General features: G+C 36.7%; 1 protein-coding gene across 1 annotated transcript in view; it reads left to right on the forward strand.

The window, feature by feature from the left end:
- Window positions 1-13,503, forward strand: part of LOC133083010 (probable ubiquitin carboxyl-terminal hydrolase FAF-X) — a 139,079-nt gene that overhangs the window by 23,985 nt on the left and 101,591 nt on the right. Inside the window, exons 3-5 of the mRNA XM_061179681.1 lie at window positions 5,927-6,072; window positions 9,362-9,441; window positions 12,453-12,565. Of these exons, the coding sequence (XP_061035664.1) occupies window positions 5,927-6,072; window positions 9,362-9,441; window positions 12,453-12,565 (339 nt within the window). The remainder of the gene's footprint in view (window positions 1-5,926; window positions 6,073-9,361; window positions 9,442-12,452; window positions 12,566-13,503) is intronic.

Genomic DNA, 13,503 nt, shown 5'->3' on the forward strand with positions numbered 1-13,503 from the left:
CTACACTACCTGCCTACACTACCCTCCCACCCCCCACCACAGCCATCCTTGTTAAAATCAATGAATCTATATTGACAGATCATTATCACTCAAACTCCATAGTTTACATTATGGTTCACTTGCTGTTTTCTATATTTTCTGTTTTGACAAAGATGTTCTATTATAGAATAGTTTCACTGGACTAAAATCTTCGCTGCCTCTTCATCCCTCCCTTCTGTGAACCCCTGGTGAGTACTTGGTCTTTGACTTGCCTCTATAGTTTTGCCATTTACAGAATGCCATATAGGTGGAATCATACCGTGCGTAATCTTTCCAGATTGGCTTCTTTTACTTATTAATATGCATTTAAAGTTCTTCTTTGTTTTTTCATGGCTTAGTAGCTTTTTTTTTTTTTTAATCACTGAAAAACATTCTGTTGTCTGGATGTACCACAGTTTATCTGTTCACCTACTGAAGGACATCTTGATTGCTTCCAAGTTTTGGCAGTTGTGAATAAAGTTGCTATAAACATCCATTCATGTGTGGGTTTTTGTGTGGACATATATTTTCAACTCATTTGAATAAACCAAGGACTGCAGTTGCTGGATTGTATAATATGTTTAGTTTTATAAAAAACTGCCAAACTGTTTTGCAAAGTGGCTGTACTAGCATTTGGTTTTGTCACGGTTTTGAATTTTGGCCATTCAGATATGTATGTTTTGGTATCTGGTTGTTTTAATTTGTAGTTCCCTAATGACATATGATGTTGAACATCTTTTCATATGGTTATTTGTTACTTGTTAGTCCTTTTTGGTGAGGTGTATCTTCAGGTTTTCTGCCTATTTTTCAGTCAGGTTTTTTTCTTATTGTTGAATTTTAAGAGTTCTTTGTATATTATGTATAACAGTCCTTTATTTTGCAAATGTTTTCTCCCAGTCTTTGTCCTAGTAACTTGTCTTTTCATTCTCTTGACAGTCTCTTTCATGCGGCAGAACTCGTTAATTTTAGTGAAGTCCAGCTTGTCAGCTCTTTGTTGCCTTTCATGTTATATCTGAAGTTAGCACCAAACCCAAGGTCATTTAGATTTTCTGTTACGTTATCTTCTGGGAGGATTACAGTATTGTGTTTTACTTTTAGGTCTCTGATCCACTTTGAGTTTTCATCGTGAAGGGTGTATGGTCTTGTTTCTGAATTCATTATTTTACATGTGGGTGTCCAGTTGTTACAACATTATTTATTGTAAGGCTTTTTTCCACCATTGATATTGTCTTTATTCCTTTGTCAAAGATCAATTGACTGTTGGTATGGGTCTGTTTCTATACATTTCTTCATTCCTTGAACTTTATATTTGTCTTTAGTATGTAGACTTTTAGGCACAGTTTTCAGCAAATGCAACATAAAGTTGAATTTTGCTTTTTGATCCACTCAATCTTTGTCTTTTCATTAGTGTATTTAGACCACTGATGTTTAAAGTGATTATTGAAATAATTGGATTAATACCTTCCATATTTGTTACTAGTTTCTATTCATTGCTCTTGTCCTTTGTTCCTAGTTTTGTGTGACACTTTCCTTCCACCTTTTGTGGTTTTAATTGAGCATTTTATGATTCTCATTTCTCTCCTTTTTTAGCATATCAGTCATAATTTTTTTCCTTTATAGTGGTTGCCTTAGTGTTTGCAATATACATTTCTAACTAATCTGTATATTCACTTTCAAATAACACTATACAGTTATATGGGTAGTTTAAGTTCCTTATAATAAATTATTCATAATTCCTTCCTTTTGTTCTTTATATCACTGCCATTATTTATTTCATTTACCCAGAATCTATTATCCTTAAATATATTGTTGCTTACATTATTTTGGACCCATTATGAGTTCAAGTAAGAACTAAGATAACGAAAGTATTTATTTTATCTTCACTTACTCCTTTTCTAATGCTTTTCCTTTCTTTATGTAGAACTGAGTTTCTGACCCATATCACTTTTTTTCTCTCTGAAAAACCTAAAATTTCATGCAAGGCAGAACTACTGACTATAAATCCCCTTAATTTTTGTCTTAAAGATTCCTCCTTCACTTTGAAGTGTGTTAGTTTCCAGCACAGAGAATTCTAGATGGGTGGTTGTTTTCTCTTAACTCTTTGTTTTTTAATTTTTATTGGAGTATAGTTGATTTACAATGTTGTGTTAGTTTCTGCTGTACAACAAAGTGAATCAGTTATAAATATCCATGTATCCACTCTTTTATAGATTCCTTTCTGTATAGGTCATTACAGAGTATTGAATAGAATTCCCTATGCTATACAGTAGTTCCTTATTAGTTACCTATTTTATATAGTACTGTGTATAAGTCAATTCCAATCTCCCAATTTATCCCTCCCCCTCTTACCCCCTTAACTCTTGAAATATTGTGGAGTGTTTTTTTCTTCATGACTTCTGAGGAAAAGTCTGCTATAACTTTTTTTTTTTTAATGATTCTTTTGATATGGACCATTTTTAAAGTCTTTATTGAATTTGTTACAATATTGGTTCTGTTTTATGGTTTGGTTTTTTGGAGGCATGTGGGAGCTTAGCTCCCTGACGAGGGATTGAACCTGCGCCCCCTGCATTGGAAGGTGAAGTCTTAACCACTGGACCACCAGCGAAGTCCCAGCCTGCTGTAACTTTTATCCTTGCTCCTTTATAGGAAAGATTCCCCAGCCCCCCAACTAATGACTTCTTTCAAGATTTTTCTTTACCATTTACTTTTTGCAGTTTGAATATGATATACCTAGGTGTCTTTCTTTCTTTTTCAAACATTTATCCTCCTTGTTTTTCTCTGAGCTTTTTGAATCTGTGCTTTGGTGTAAGACATTAATTTGGGGAAAATTCTGTCATTATTGTTTCAAATATTTCTTTTTTTTCCCCTCTCTTTCTGCATTCTGGAATTCCAAGTATGCATATGTTACACCTTTTGTAGTAGTCCTTCAGTTCTGCCTCCCTCCTTCCCTCTCCTTCTCTCCTTCTCTCCTTCCTTTCTTCCTCTTTTTTCTTACCTTTTTTCTCTTTGCTTTCCAGTGTTGGAAGTTTCTCTGGACATATGTTTAACCTCAGAGATTCTTTCCTCAGCTCTGTCTAGTCTACTAACGAGCCGATCACAGGCGTTCTAAATTATTGTTACACTGTTTTTGATCACTAGCATTTCCTTCTGGTTCTTTATTAGAATCTCAACTCTCTGCTTACATTACCCATATCTTCTTTAATGTTTACATTTTCCATTAGTGTCCTTGGCACATTAGCTGTAGTTAAAGTTTTGATATGATAATTCCATCATCCCTCCTGTATTTGAGTCTGATGCTTGCTTCGTCTTTTCAAGCTATGTTGATTATCTTTTAGTATGCCTTGTAATTTTTTGTTGAAACCTGTACATACTATATTGGATGGTAGTAAGGAGGGACAGAATTACTCGAGAGGGCTAGTATTGGGTATTTCTCTTTCCCCCTCATGGAAGGCTATATAGCAGGCTAGAATTTGCTGTTTTCCTTATTAAAGGTTGGTTAGGTTCTGATAAAAACCTAGGCGATTAGGCTCTGGTAAAAGTTTTTCCTGAGGATAGGCGCTATTAAGAACAGAATGCTTGGGGGCGTATTTCAGAATGGCTACTTTGCACCTCCTCCTCCTCTTCGAAACACAAGGGAATTTTTCTCTGATCTTCACTGTGAGAACATAGAACTTCTGGAAGTAAAACTCAGAAAAGTGTGGGGGTTCCCTTAAGTTTAGACCCTCCCTGGAGTTTTTAACTCTCAGACTTTCCATACTCCGCTTCCAGCAGTTAGTGAATTACAGTTTAGGTTTTCTTATCCCAATACAATAGTATCCCCCACCTGCACCTTATCCCCAAGGAATACATTCCAAGACCCACAGTGAATGCTTGAAATTTCAGGTAATAGCGAACCCTGTATGTAGTATGCTTTTTCCTAACCATTGATACCTACGATAAAGTTTAATTTGTAAATTAGGCACAGTAAGAGGTGTACAATTTTATTTTATTAATAATAAGATAAAACAATTGTTGGGGACTTCCCTGGCTGTCCAGTGGTTAAGACTCTGAGCTCCCAGTACAGGGGGCACGAGTTAGATCCCTGGTTGGAGAACTAAGATCCCTCATGCCACACGGCTGCCTAAAATAAATAAATAAATAAAATAAAATAGAACAGTTGCAGTAATAACATACTATAATAAAAATCATGTGAATGTGGTCTCTCAAAACACCTTGTACAAGTATAATGCCTTTTCCATCTAAACTAAGCATTTATCATGCACTGTGGCTATAACTTTTGCAGTTAGAGGTGGAACAGCAAACCTAGCACGAATTTCTTTCTCCTTCTTCACAGTTTCACAGGTAGAAAATTCATTCTTACCATAGGTGTTAGTAGCCTTATATGATTTGTTTTTCTTCCCTTGTTAATTCAAGAACTTTCAGCTTTTCACCTTAAGTACTTTACAGCTTTTCTTTGGCATTTCTGAATTGCCAGAATCACTATGCTTGTGCTTGGTGGTCATAATTAAGTAAAATAAGGGTTTCTTGTAAGAACACAAGCACTGCATTACCAGGACAATCTGATAACCAGGTGATAATCAAAGTGATAATATTCTTATCCAGTACAGGACCGGGTGGGGCAGGAGCAGGATGGCTTGAGATTTCATCAAGTTACTCAGGGCCCATAATTTGAAAACTTGTGAATTGTTTATTTCTTGAATTTTCCATTCCATAGATTTAAACTGCAGTTGACTGTGGGTAACTGAAACTGCAGAAGGCAAAACTGCAGCTAAGAGAGGGATTACTGGTCTGGTTTCCATGGAGGTTTCTGCTTGTGGTTTTCTGCTCTGGTAATTTTTGATTCTTTGTGTCCCCCTACCTCTATTTTGATTTTGTGTGCAGCAGTTTTCCCCTTTGACCTTAATTATCTGGTCGATGTGAGAAGAGTTGTTGATTTTCATTTTATTCAACTCTTTTATTTTTTAAATATTCCCTTACTGGTTCTTTTTGAAGTATAGTTAATTTACAGTGTTGTGTTAGTTTCAAGTGTACAGCAATATTATTTAGCTCTTTTAATTGTTAGGAAGGAGTGACAACTTACAAGCTCCTTATATATTGGACTGGAAACCAGAAGTCTCTTCCTATACTTTTACTTTCTTTCTTGTGTACTTGTATTTAAGCATCTATATTTTATGTAGCCTATGGCTAAGTTTTTTTTTTTTTTGTAACTTAAAACAACACCCATTTTCTCACAGTTTTGGTGCGTGAAGAATTTGGGAGTGGATTAGCTGACTGGCTCTGCTTCAGTATCTTTTTTTATGGTTGTGGTCAGCATGTCACTTTGGATTATAGTTTTCTGGAGATTTGACTGGGTTTGGGGACTTCATTTCCACAGTGGCTCACTCAGATGACTATTGGCTGGGGATATCAGTTCCTTACCACGTGGGCCTCTGTACCTGTGCACATTGCCTTCAAGACACCGTGATAAGTGTCTTCAGGATATGGTACTTAACTTTTTCCGGAAAGATTGCTCTAAGAGAGTCACCAGAAGTTATGGTGATTTCTGTAATGTAGCCTCAAAAGTTACTCTTTTCCACACTTCTGCGTAAAGATTTGTAATTACGGAGGTTCAGTACAACTGTATTGTATTGGCAGTAAACATTACAAAAACTGATGTTCTCTAATTTTAATCTGGTTAATTCATGTAGTACAATGTAGCTATTAGTTAACTTTTATAAGATTCTTAATTATGTGGAAAAATACTCGTAGGTTGACAGGAAAAGATATCAGTGTGTTTTCCATTTTGTCAAATATTTATAGATATATATTGACAATAAAAAATTTATATTTTCACATAACCTGTGTTGGCATCTGAATTGCTAAATATTGCATGTTATAAAAATTTAAATCTGTAATATTTAATTTTAAGGCCTCATCACCTGATTCCTTCAATGAGAATTCCCCAGCAGCTCCTCCAGATGAACAAGGTCAAGGTGATGCTCCACCACAGGATGAAGATGAGGAACCTGCGTTTCCACATACTGACCTGGCAAAGTTGGATGACATGATCAACCGGTAAGTTCGTTGTTTTGGGCGAGGTTTGTTGGTTGGTTGTGTTTTTTTGTTTTGTTTCGTATTGGGTTTGGTGTTTTTGTTTTATTTTATTGTAGTGTAGTTGATTTACAATGTTGTGTTAATGTCTTCTGTACATCAAAGTGACTCAGTTATACACATATATATTCTTTGTCATCTCCTTTTCCATTGTGGTTTGTCACTGGACTTTTTAATTAATTAATTAATTAATTAATTAATTTGGTTGCGTTGGGTCTTCATTGCTGCACACGGGCTTTCTCTAGTTGCATTGAGTGGAGGCTACTATTCGTTGCGCTGATTTACAATGTTGTGTTAATGTCTTCTGTACATCAGAGTGACTCAGTTATACACATATATATTCTTTGTTATCTCCTTTTCCATTGTGGTTTGTCACTGGAATTTTTTAAATAATTAATTAATTAATTAATTAGGTTGCGTTGGGTCTTCATTGCTGCGCACGGGCTTTCTCTAGTTGCATTGAGTGGAGGCTACTATTCGTTGCGCTGATTTACAATGTTGTGTTAGTGTCTTCTGTACGTCAGAGTGACTCAGTTATACACGTATGTATTCTTTGTTATCTCCTTTTCCATTGCGGTTTGTCACTGGAATTTTTTAAATAATTAATTAATTAATTAATTAGGTTGTGTTGGGTCTTCATTGCTGCGCGCGGGCTTTCTGTAGTTGCATTGAGTGGAGGCTACTATTCGTTGCGCTGATTTACAATGTTGTGTTAATGTCTTCTGTACGTCAGAGTGACTCAGTTATACACGTATATATTCTTTGTTATCTCCTTTTCCATTGTGGTTTGTCACTGGAATTTTTTAAATAAATAAATAATTAATTAATTAGGTTGTGTTGGGTCTTCATTGCTGCGCGCGGGCTTTCTCTAGTTGCATTGAGTGGAGGCTACTATTCGTTGCGCTGATTTACAATGTTGTGTTAATGTCTTCTGTACGTCAGAGTGACTCAGTTATACACGTATATATTCTGTGTTATCTCCTTTTCCATTGCGGTTTGTCACTGGAATTTTTTAAATAATTAATTAATTAATTAATTAGGTTGTGTTGGGTCTTCATTGCTGCGCGCGGGCTTTCTCTAGTTGCATTGAGTGGAGGCTACCATTCCTTGCGCTGCACAGGCTTCTCATTGCAGTGGCTTCTCGTTGCGGAGCTCAGGCTTTAGGCACATGGGCTTCAGTAGTTGTGGCACATGGGCTCAGTAAGTTGTGGCTTGTGGGCTCTAGAGCACAGGCTCAGTAGTTGTGGTGCACGGGCTTAGTTGCTCCGCGGCATGTGGGATCTTCCTGGACCAGGGATCAAACCCACGTCCCCTGCATTGGCAGGTGGATTCCTAACCACTGTGCCACCAAGGAAGTCCCTGTCACTGGATATTGAATATAGTTCCCTGTGCTATACAGTAGGACCTTGTTGTTTAGCCGTCCTGTGTATTATGGTTTGCATCTGCTAATCCCCAACTCCCAGTCCTTCCCTCTTGTAACCTTAGGGTTAGTTTTAATTTTTTTTTTTTGTAATGGAGGCAATAAACTAAAAAAAACTATCAGCATTGCAACTCGTAGTAAATGAGTAAAAGTGGACTTCAATGTCACAGTCATCTTACTGTCCTTTTTTTATATATACATATAAATTTATTTATTTATGGGTGCATTGGGTCTTCGTTGCTGCATGTGAGCTCTCTCTAGTTGCAGCGAGTGGGGGCTACTCTTTGTTGTGTGCGGTGCGAGGGCTTCTCATTGCCGTGGCTTTTCTTGTGTGGAGCACGGGCTCTAGGCGTGTGGGCTTCAGTAGTTGTGGCTCGCGGGCTCTAGAGTGCAGGCTCAGTAGTTGTGGCTCACGGGCTTAGTTGCTCTGCGCCATGTGGGATCTTCCCGGACCAGGGATTGAACCCATGTCCCCTGCATTGGCGGGTGGATTCTTAACCATTGCATGACCAGGGAAGTCCCTTATTGTCTTCTTAATAGCCTTCACATTTTAGTCATTACCAAATACTTTATAACTCATTGTTCCTAATGCAGGCATTTGTATGGAGTTTTTAAAATTGAAAGACGACGATAAGGATAAAGTTGTTAAAATATGATGATATGTGATCTTACTTGGTATGTTTCTTGCCTAGAACTATATGTGGAGATTTCCTTTTGAGTGTTTATGAAGTTCATTTCTCCATGGTATACTGACTGCTAGAGTTGCTCAGTGACTTTTGTTATTTCTAGGATGTCCATTTTCTATAGGAGTCCACTTTTTCTCATTATTACCAGTTGCAGTGCTGATAAAGTAGTGCTTTTCTAGTTTATTGCTTCCAGTTTTTTAGGGATCAACAACAAGGTCCTACTGTATAGCACATTACTGTAAGAGATTGTATTATTGTTTATTTTGTCTGATGCTTGTTGTTATTACTAGACTGTACTTCTAATTAGAACCAGAGGACTGAGTTATAGTAAATCCTTAGTGTCAGGGAACTAAAAAAGATGCTTTTCTGTAATTAAAAATAACCCAAAAAGGTAGTATCAATTTATGTCTAACAGATGATTTGTAATAAGAAATCTTTATCAAAATAAGAATATTTGGGAATTTTGGTATATTTCAGGAAGGGTTTAAGGGATAGATGGAAGTAAGTTCTTTAGGGGAAGTAGTGGGTTAGTAGTGGATATATTCCTAAATGACTGAGCTTTTTTAATATTGGGGAAAATACTAACTGGATATGGTGGTATCTGTATCATTGCTTTGATGTTGAAGTATACTTATTGTATAAAAGCTTGGAGACCATATGAGTCCCATAATCTTCAGGAGAGGTTGATAGATCATCCTGTGAAGGTGAATTGAGGAGAAACCAGCCATTTGTCTTCTCATTTCTTTTGTCTGTTGTGAAGAAGACAAAAGAAAAGGGTTGTCATACTTGTTTTTTCTCACTAATAAACCTGAACCTCAAAAGAACACTTTTCCTACTAACCTTAACAACTGGTATACACTTAATTAATAATTATTTTTAGTTTTAGTGGTCTGTGAAAGTTATTAAGTGAATTCTGCCTTAATGCTATGTCTGTAGTTTTACTGCTTTAAAAAATTGTGTGTGTAAATACAGTAGCACTAAGCAAGTAATTTGCCAATCTCTTTTTTAACTTTTATGATGAATACATAATATAGTCGGGGTTTTTTCACTTTTTCATGGTAAAAGCAGTTACAGTAGGTAAGTTATTTATGGTATTTCATTTGTGCTCAAACAATGCAGCATTTTAAAACTCTATGTTAATTTTTAGGCCTCGATGGGTGGTTCCAGTTTTGCCGAAAGGGGAATTAGAAGTGCTTTTAGAAGCTGCTATTGATCTTAGTAAAAAAGGTGAGTTTATATTTTACTGTACTTTTCATTATGTATGCTATTATATATTTTTTCACATTTAAAAAAAATTTTATTTATTTATTTTTGGCTGCATTAGGTCTTTGTTGTTGCGTGTAGGCTTTTCTCTAGTTGTGGTGAGGGGGCTACTCTTCGTTGCAGTGCGCGGGCTTCTCATTGTGGTGGCTTCTTTTGTTGCCGAGCATGGGCTCTAGGTGCGCGGGCTTCAGTAGTTGGTGGCTCGCGGGCTCTAGAGCACAGGCTCAGTAGTTGTGGTGCTTGGGCTTAGTTGCTCCGCAGCATGTGGGATCTTCCCAGACCAGGGCTTGAACCCATGTCCCTTGCATTGGCAGGTGGATTCTCAACCACCGTGCCACCAGGGAAGGCCCCACGTTGTTCTTGAAGGCTTTGTTTTTTTCAATTATAAAATCCTAGACTACACTATATCGCTAAACTTTCTAGTAGGGCTTATGTATATTAAACTTAGAGCAGAACGTTCATAGAAACCTTAAGACAGCCTTTAAGGACCTCTGAGTCCTTTAAAATTTAATGCAGAATTTTATATGATTATTCATGTTTCTAAGGACAAGATCTGTTGTCTTATATTTTTAAAGAAGTTGTTTCTTAAAAGTCAAAAATAAATAGATTTTAAAAATCTGTTATGTGAAAGAGTACACATTATAGCATTTTACAATTTAAAAACACTGTGTGGTCATATGACTTCAGATATTTTTGTAGACTTTTTTTTTGTACCTAAACCATTTATATTTGAGAAATATGTTAATTTGCAAAATAGTTCAGTAAAAAATATTTTAGCTCGGCCATTTGAATCACTTACTAAAAAGCCAGTGAATCAAATGACATGCTAATGGAAACCCCATCTGTTATTGTCTTTGTAATAAGCTGTCAAGATTGTATGTTTGACATTTTTTTAAACACAGAAAGGTTTTTTCTGAGAAAGATAAAAAGTCTTGCGGGCTTCCCTAGTGGCGCAGTGGTTTAGAATCCGCCTGCCAATGCAGGGGACACGGGTTCGAGCTCTGGTCTGGGAAGATCCCACATACCGCGGAGCAAGTGGGCCTGTGAGCCACAACTACTGAGCCTGCGCATCTGGAGCCTGTGCTCCGCAACAAGAGAGGCCACGATAGTGAGAGGCCCGCGCACCGCGATGAAGAGTGGCCCCCGCGTGCTGCAACTAGAGAAAGCCCTCACACAGAAACGAAGACCCAACACAGCCAAAAAATAAATTAAATAAATAAATAAATAATTAATTTAAAAAAAAATGTCTTGGGAAAGAAGGGTCGGGGGTGTGTGTGTGTGTGTGTGTGTGTGTGTTTTAAAGCAATTAACAAAATCTGTTACCAGATGTAAAAGTTTTATATTGCAACTTACCATTTTTCAACGACTTTCTTCTACTAATAAGTGCACCTGAATTCTTGTAGCAAATGACTAATTTTTGTTGTATATTGTACTTAATTAAGGCCTTAAAGGCTAAAACAAAGGGCAGTAGCATTATATTTTCTGGGTCATCCAGTGAGGAGTTGAAATGGGCTATCCACAGGTGTATTTACTGAGTGTAATGTCATTAGGCAAATTTTTAACATCTGTGATACCTTGGGAAATCTGATTCCATGGCAAGGGTAATAATTTTATTTAACTTACAGAGACCTAACATTTAAAGAATGTTTCATGATTTTTTTAAAAAAATTTTACATAATCTAGTGTCCTATGAAAATATCTTACCAGATAAAAAATGTTTCTCAACACTCAAAAAAATTTTATTGTTGTTAGTTTGGGTTGTATTTATTTATTTATTGAAGGGTTCATGTACCAGACATGTTTTAGGTCCTGACAATACACGATGAACAAAAACTGAAAGTGCTACTTAGTTTAATAGCATTGCCATTCAGTGGATGTATATCATTTTCAGGGGCTTTTCTCCACTTTTTTCTGGGGTCATGGTTACTGTATGAAGCAAAGTTTACATTTTTATGGAAGATCCTGGGTTTAGCTGACATACCAATAAGTATATAATCGAAAGCACAGTATACTTTATTGTACTAATTTAATGTTTCTGAGTTACGACGAGTCACAAGTCGTCTTTTTGGATGAAGGCACGTGTGTCTGTTCTATTAAATCACACAAAAGTAAAAAGAAAATGCTTAGATGCCAAGAAGTGAGAGAACCAATTAGAAAGACAGGATTCATCTTTTAAATTTTTTTTCAAATAAATTTGTTTACTTACTTATTTTTGGCTGCATTGGGTCTTCGTTGCTGCGCGTGGGCCCTCTCTAGTTGCAGCGAGTGGGGGTTCCTTTCTTTGTGGTGCACGGGCTTCTCACTGTGGCAGCTTCTCTTGTTGCGGAGCACGGGCTCTAGGCGCGTGAGCTTCAGTAGTTGTGGCATGCGGGCTCAGTAGTGGTGGCTCGGGGCTCTAGAGCGCAGGCTCAGTAGTTGTGGCGCACGGGCTTAGTTGCTCCGTGGCATGTGGGATCTTCCTGGACCAGGGCTCGAACCCATGTCCCCTGCATTGACAGGTGGATTCCTAACCACTGCGCCACCAGGGAAGCCCCTCATCTTTTAAATTTGATGATAAATTATTTACAGGAAAATGAAGTTTTTAAGTCACTGTTTAAAAGTTCTGAACTGTTATTTTCAGTGAGTAAAAAGAAATGGTTTGTATCCCCTATCTACTCAGTAATTGTCTTTGTTTTAAAGTCTAGTTTAAAAGTCTAATTTCAGAGCATTTTCATCGCATTCATTAATTTGATGTAATTTTATACAACTCAGTGTTACTAAAGTTTATTGAGTATAGTATTTCATTTTTCTGAGTTACATGTTTTCAGTGTAAATAAGTTACCATTTAACCTCTTTTGATAATGCCCTGTCTTGTTTCAAAAGCTACAGTACTATTTTTTAGTCGGAAACTGTAATAGTTCATAACAGTTTAATGACATAATTGGCCAGAGAACTTTTTACTTTGTGTCAGGTTTAATTTTTTCACCTTTTCTTAGGTCTCGATGTTAAAAGTGAAGCATGCCAACGTTTTTTCCGAGATGGGCTAACAATATCTTTCACTAAAATCCTTATGGATGAGGCAGTGAGTGGCTGGAAGTTTGAAATTCATGTGAGTCTTATAATTTAATTTGGAGACTCAGGTTTACATGGTAATCCCTGTGGGTTTGTCTCTGGAAAACATTACTGTGAATAATGTATCAAGTCTGCTGATGTATTTGATTCAGTTAAAGGTCTTTTAGGATGAGCTTGACATTTTGAGTTATGAAACCTTTGCTTCATCTCTCACCTGGAACCCCAGGTCCCTGTGACCTTATGTAAGATACCATATTTCATCAGATGTATTGGGTTGACCAAATAGTTTGTTCAGGTTTTTCCATAAGATGTGATGGAAAAACCCAAACAAACCTTTTGGCGAACGCAATATGTGTTTTTGATTGGTAGAGTCCCCCTGATTTATGTACCAGTAAGAAAGATAAATACCCCAAATGGGGAATATAATAGGAGACTCCCAGTATAGCTGGCTACCAAAGGGTGTGTGAAATTTCATTGCAAATGTAGCTGGTAATTAAACTCATCGTGCAGAAATGACACTCAAGGTATCTTGCACAATTTAACCTTGGCAGTGAGTAGAGAGAAAGAAAATCATCCCTGGGAGTTTAAAAAACTAGTATGCCCAGAAGTTTGTGGTATGAATTCGAACTCAGTTTTAATAGCAAAAGTCAAACAATTTAAAGTAGTCTAAGATTGGTTGTATCTTCAAGTGACTGCATCAGGAAACACAAGTACTCTAAGGTAACACCTTCAGTCTAGGACAAAATTTAATTCAAGCTACCATTTAATTCTAAGATACCCTCATATTCCAGAGCTTTTGAAAGTGAACAAGTATGCATCTTAATAGAAGCATTGAAGCACTATAATTATTGCAAACCTCTGGTCATTTATAAAATGGAATTACTCAAAAGTTATGAAGTAAACATATACTTTTTTTGTGAATTTCAACCTAGAAAGTATAACTTAGACATTTCCCACAAATACCTATGGCATATT

This window comes from Eubalaena glacialis, unplaced genomic scaffold (genome assembly GCF_028564815.1).
Source record: "Eubalaena glacialis isolate mEubGla1 unplaced genomic scaffold, mEubGla1.1.hap2.+ XY H_3, whole genome shotgun sequence".
NCBI lineage: Eukaryota > Metazoa > Chordata > Mammalia > Artiodactyla > Balaenidae > Eubalaena > Eubalaena glacialis.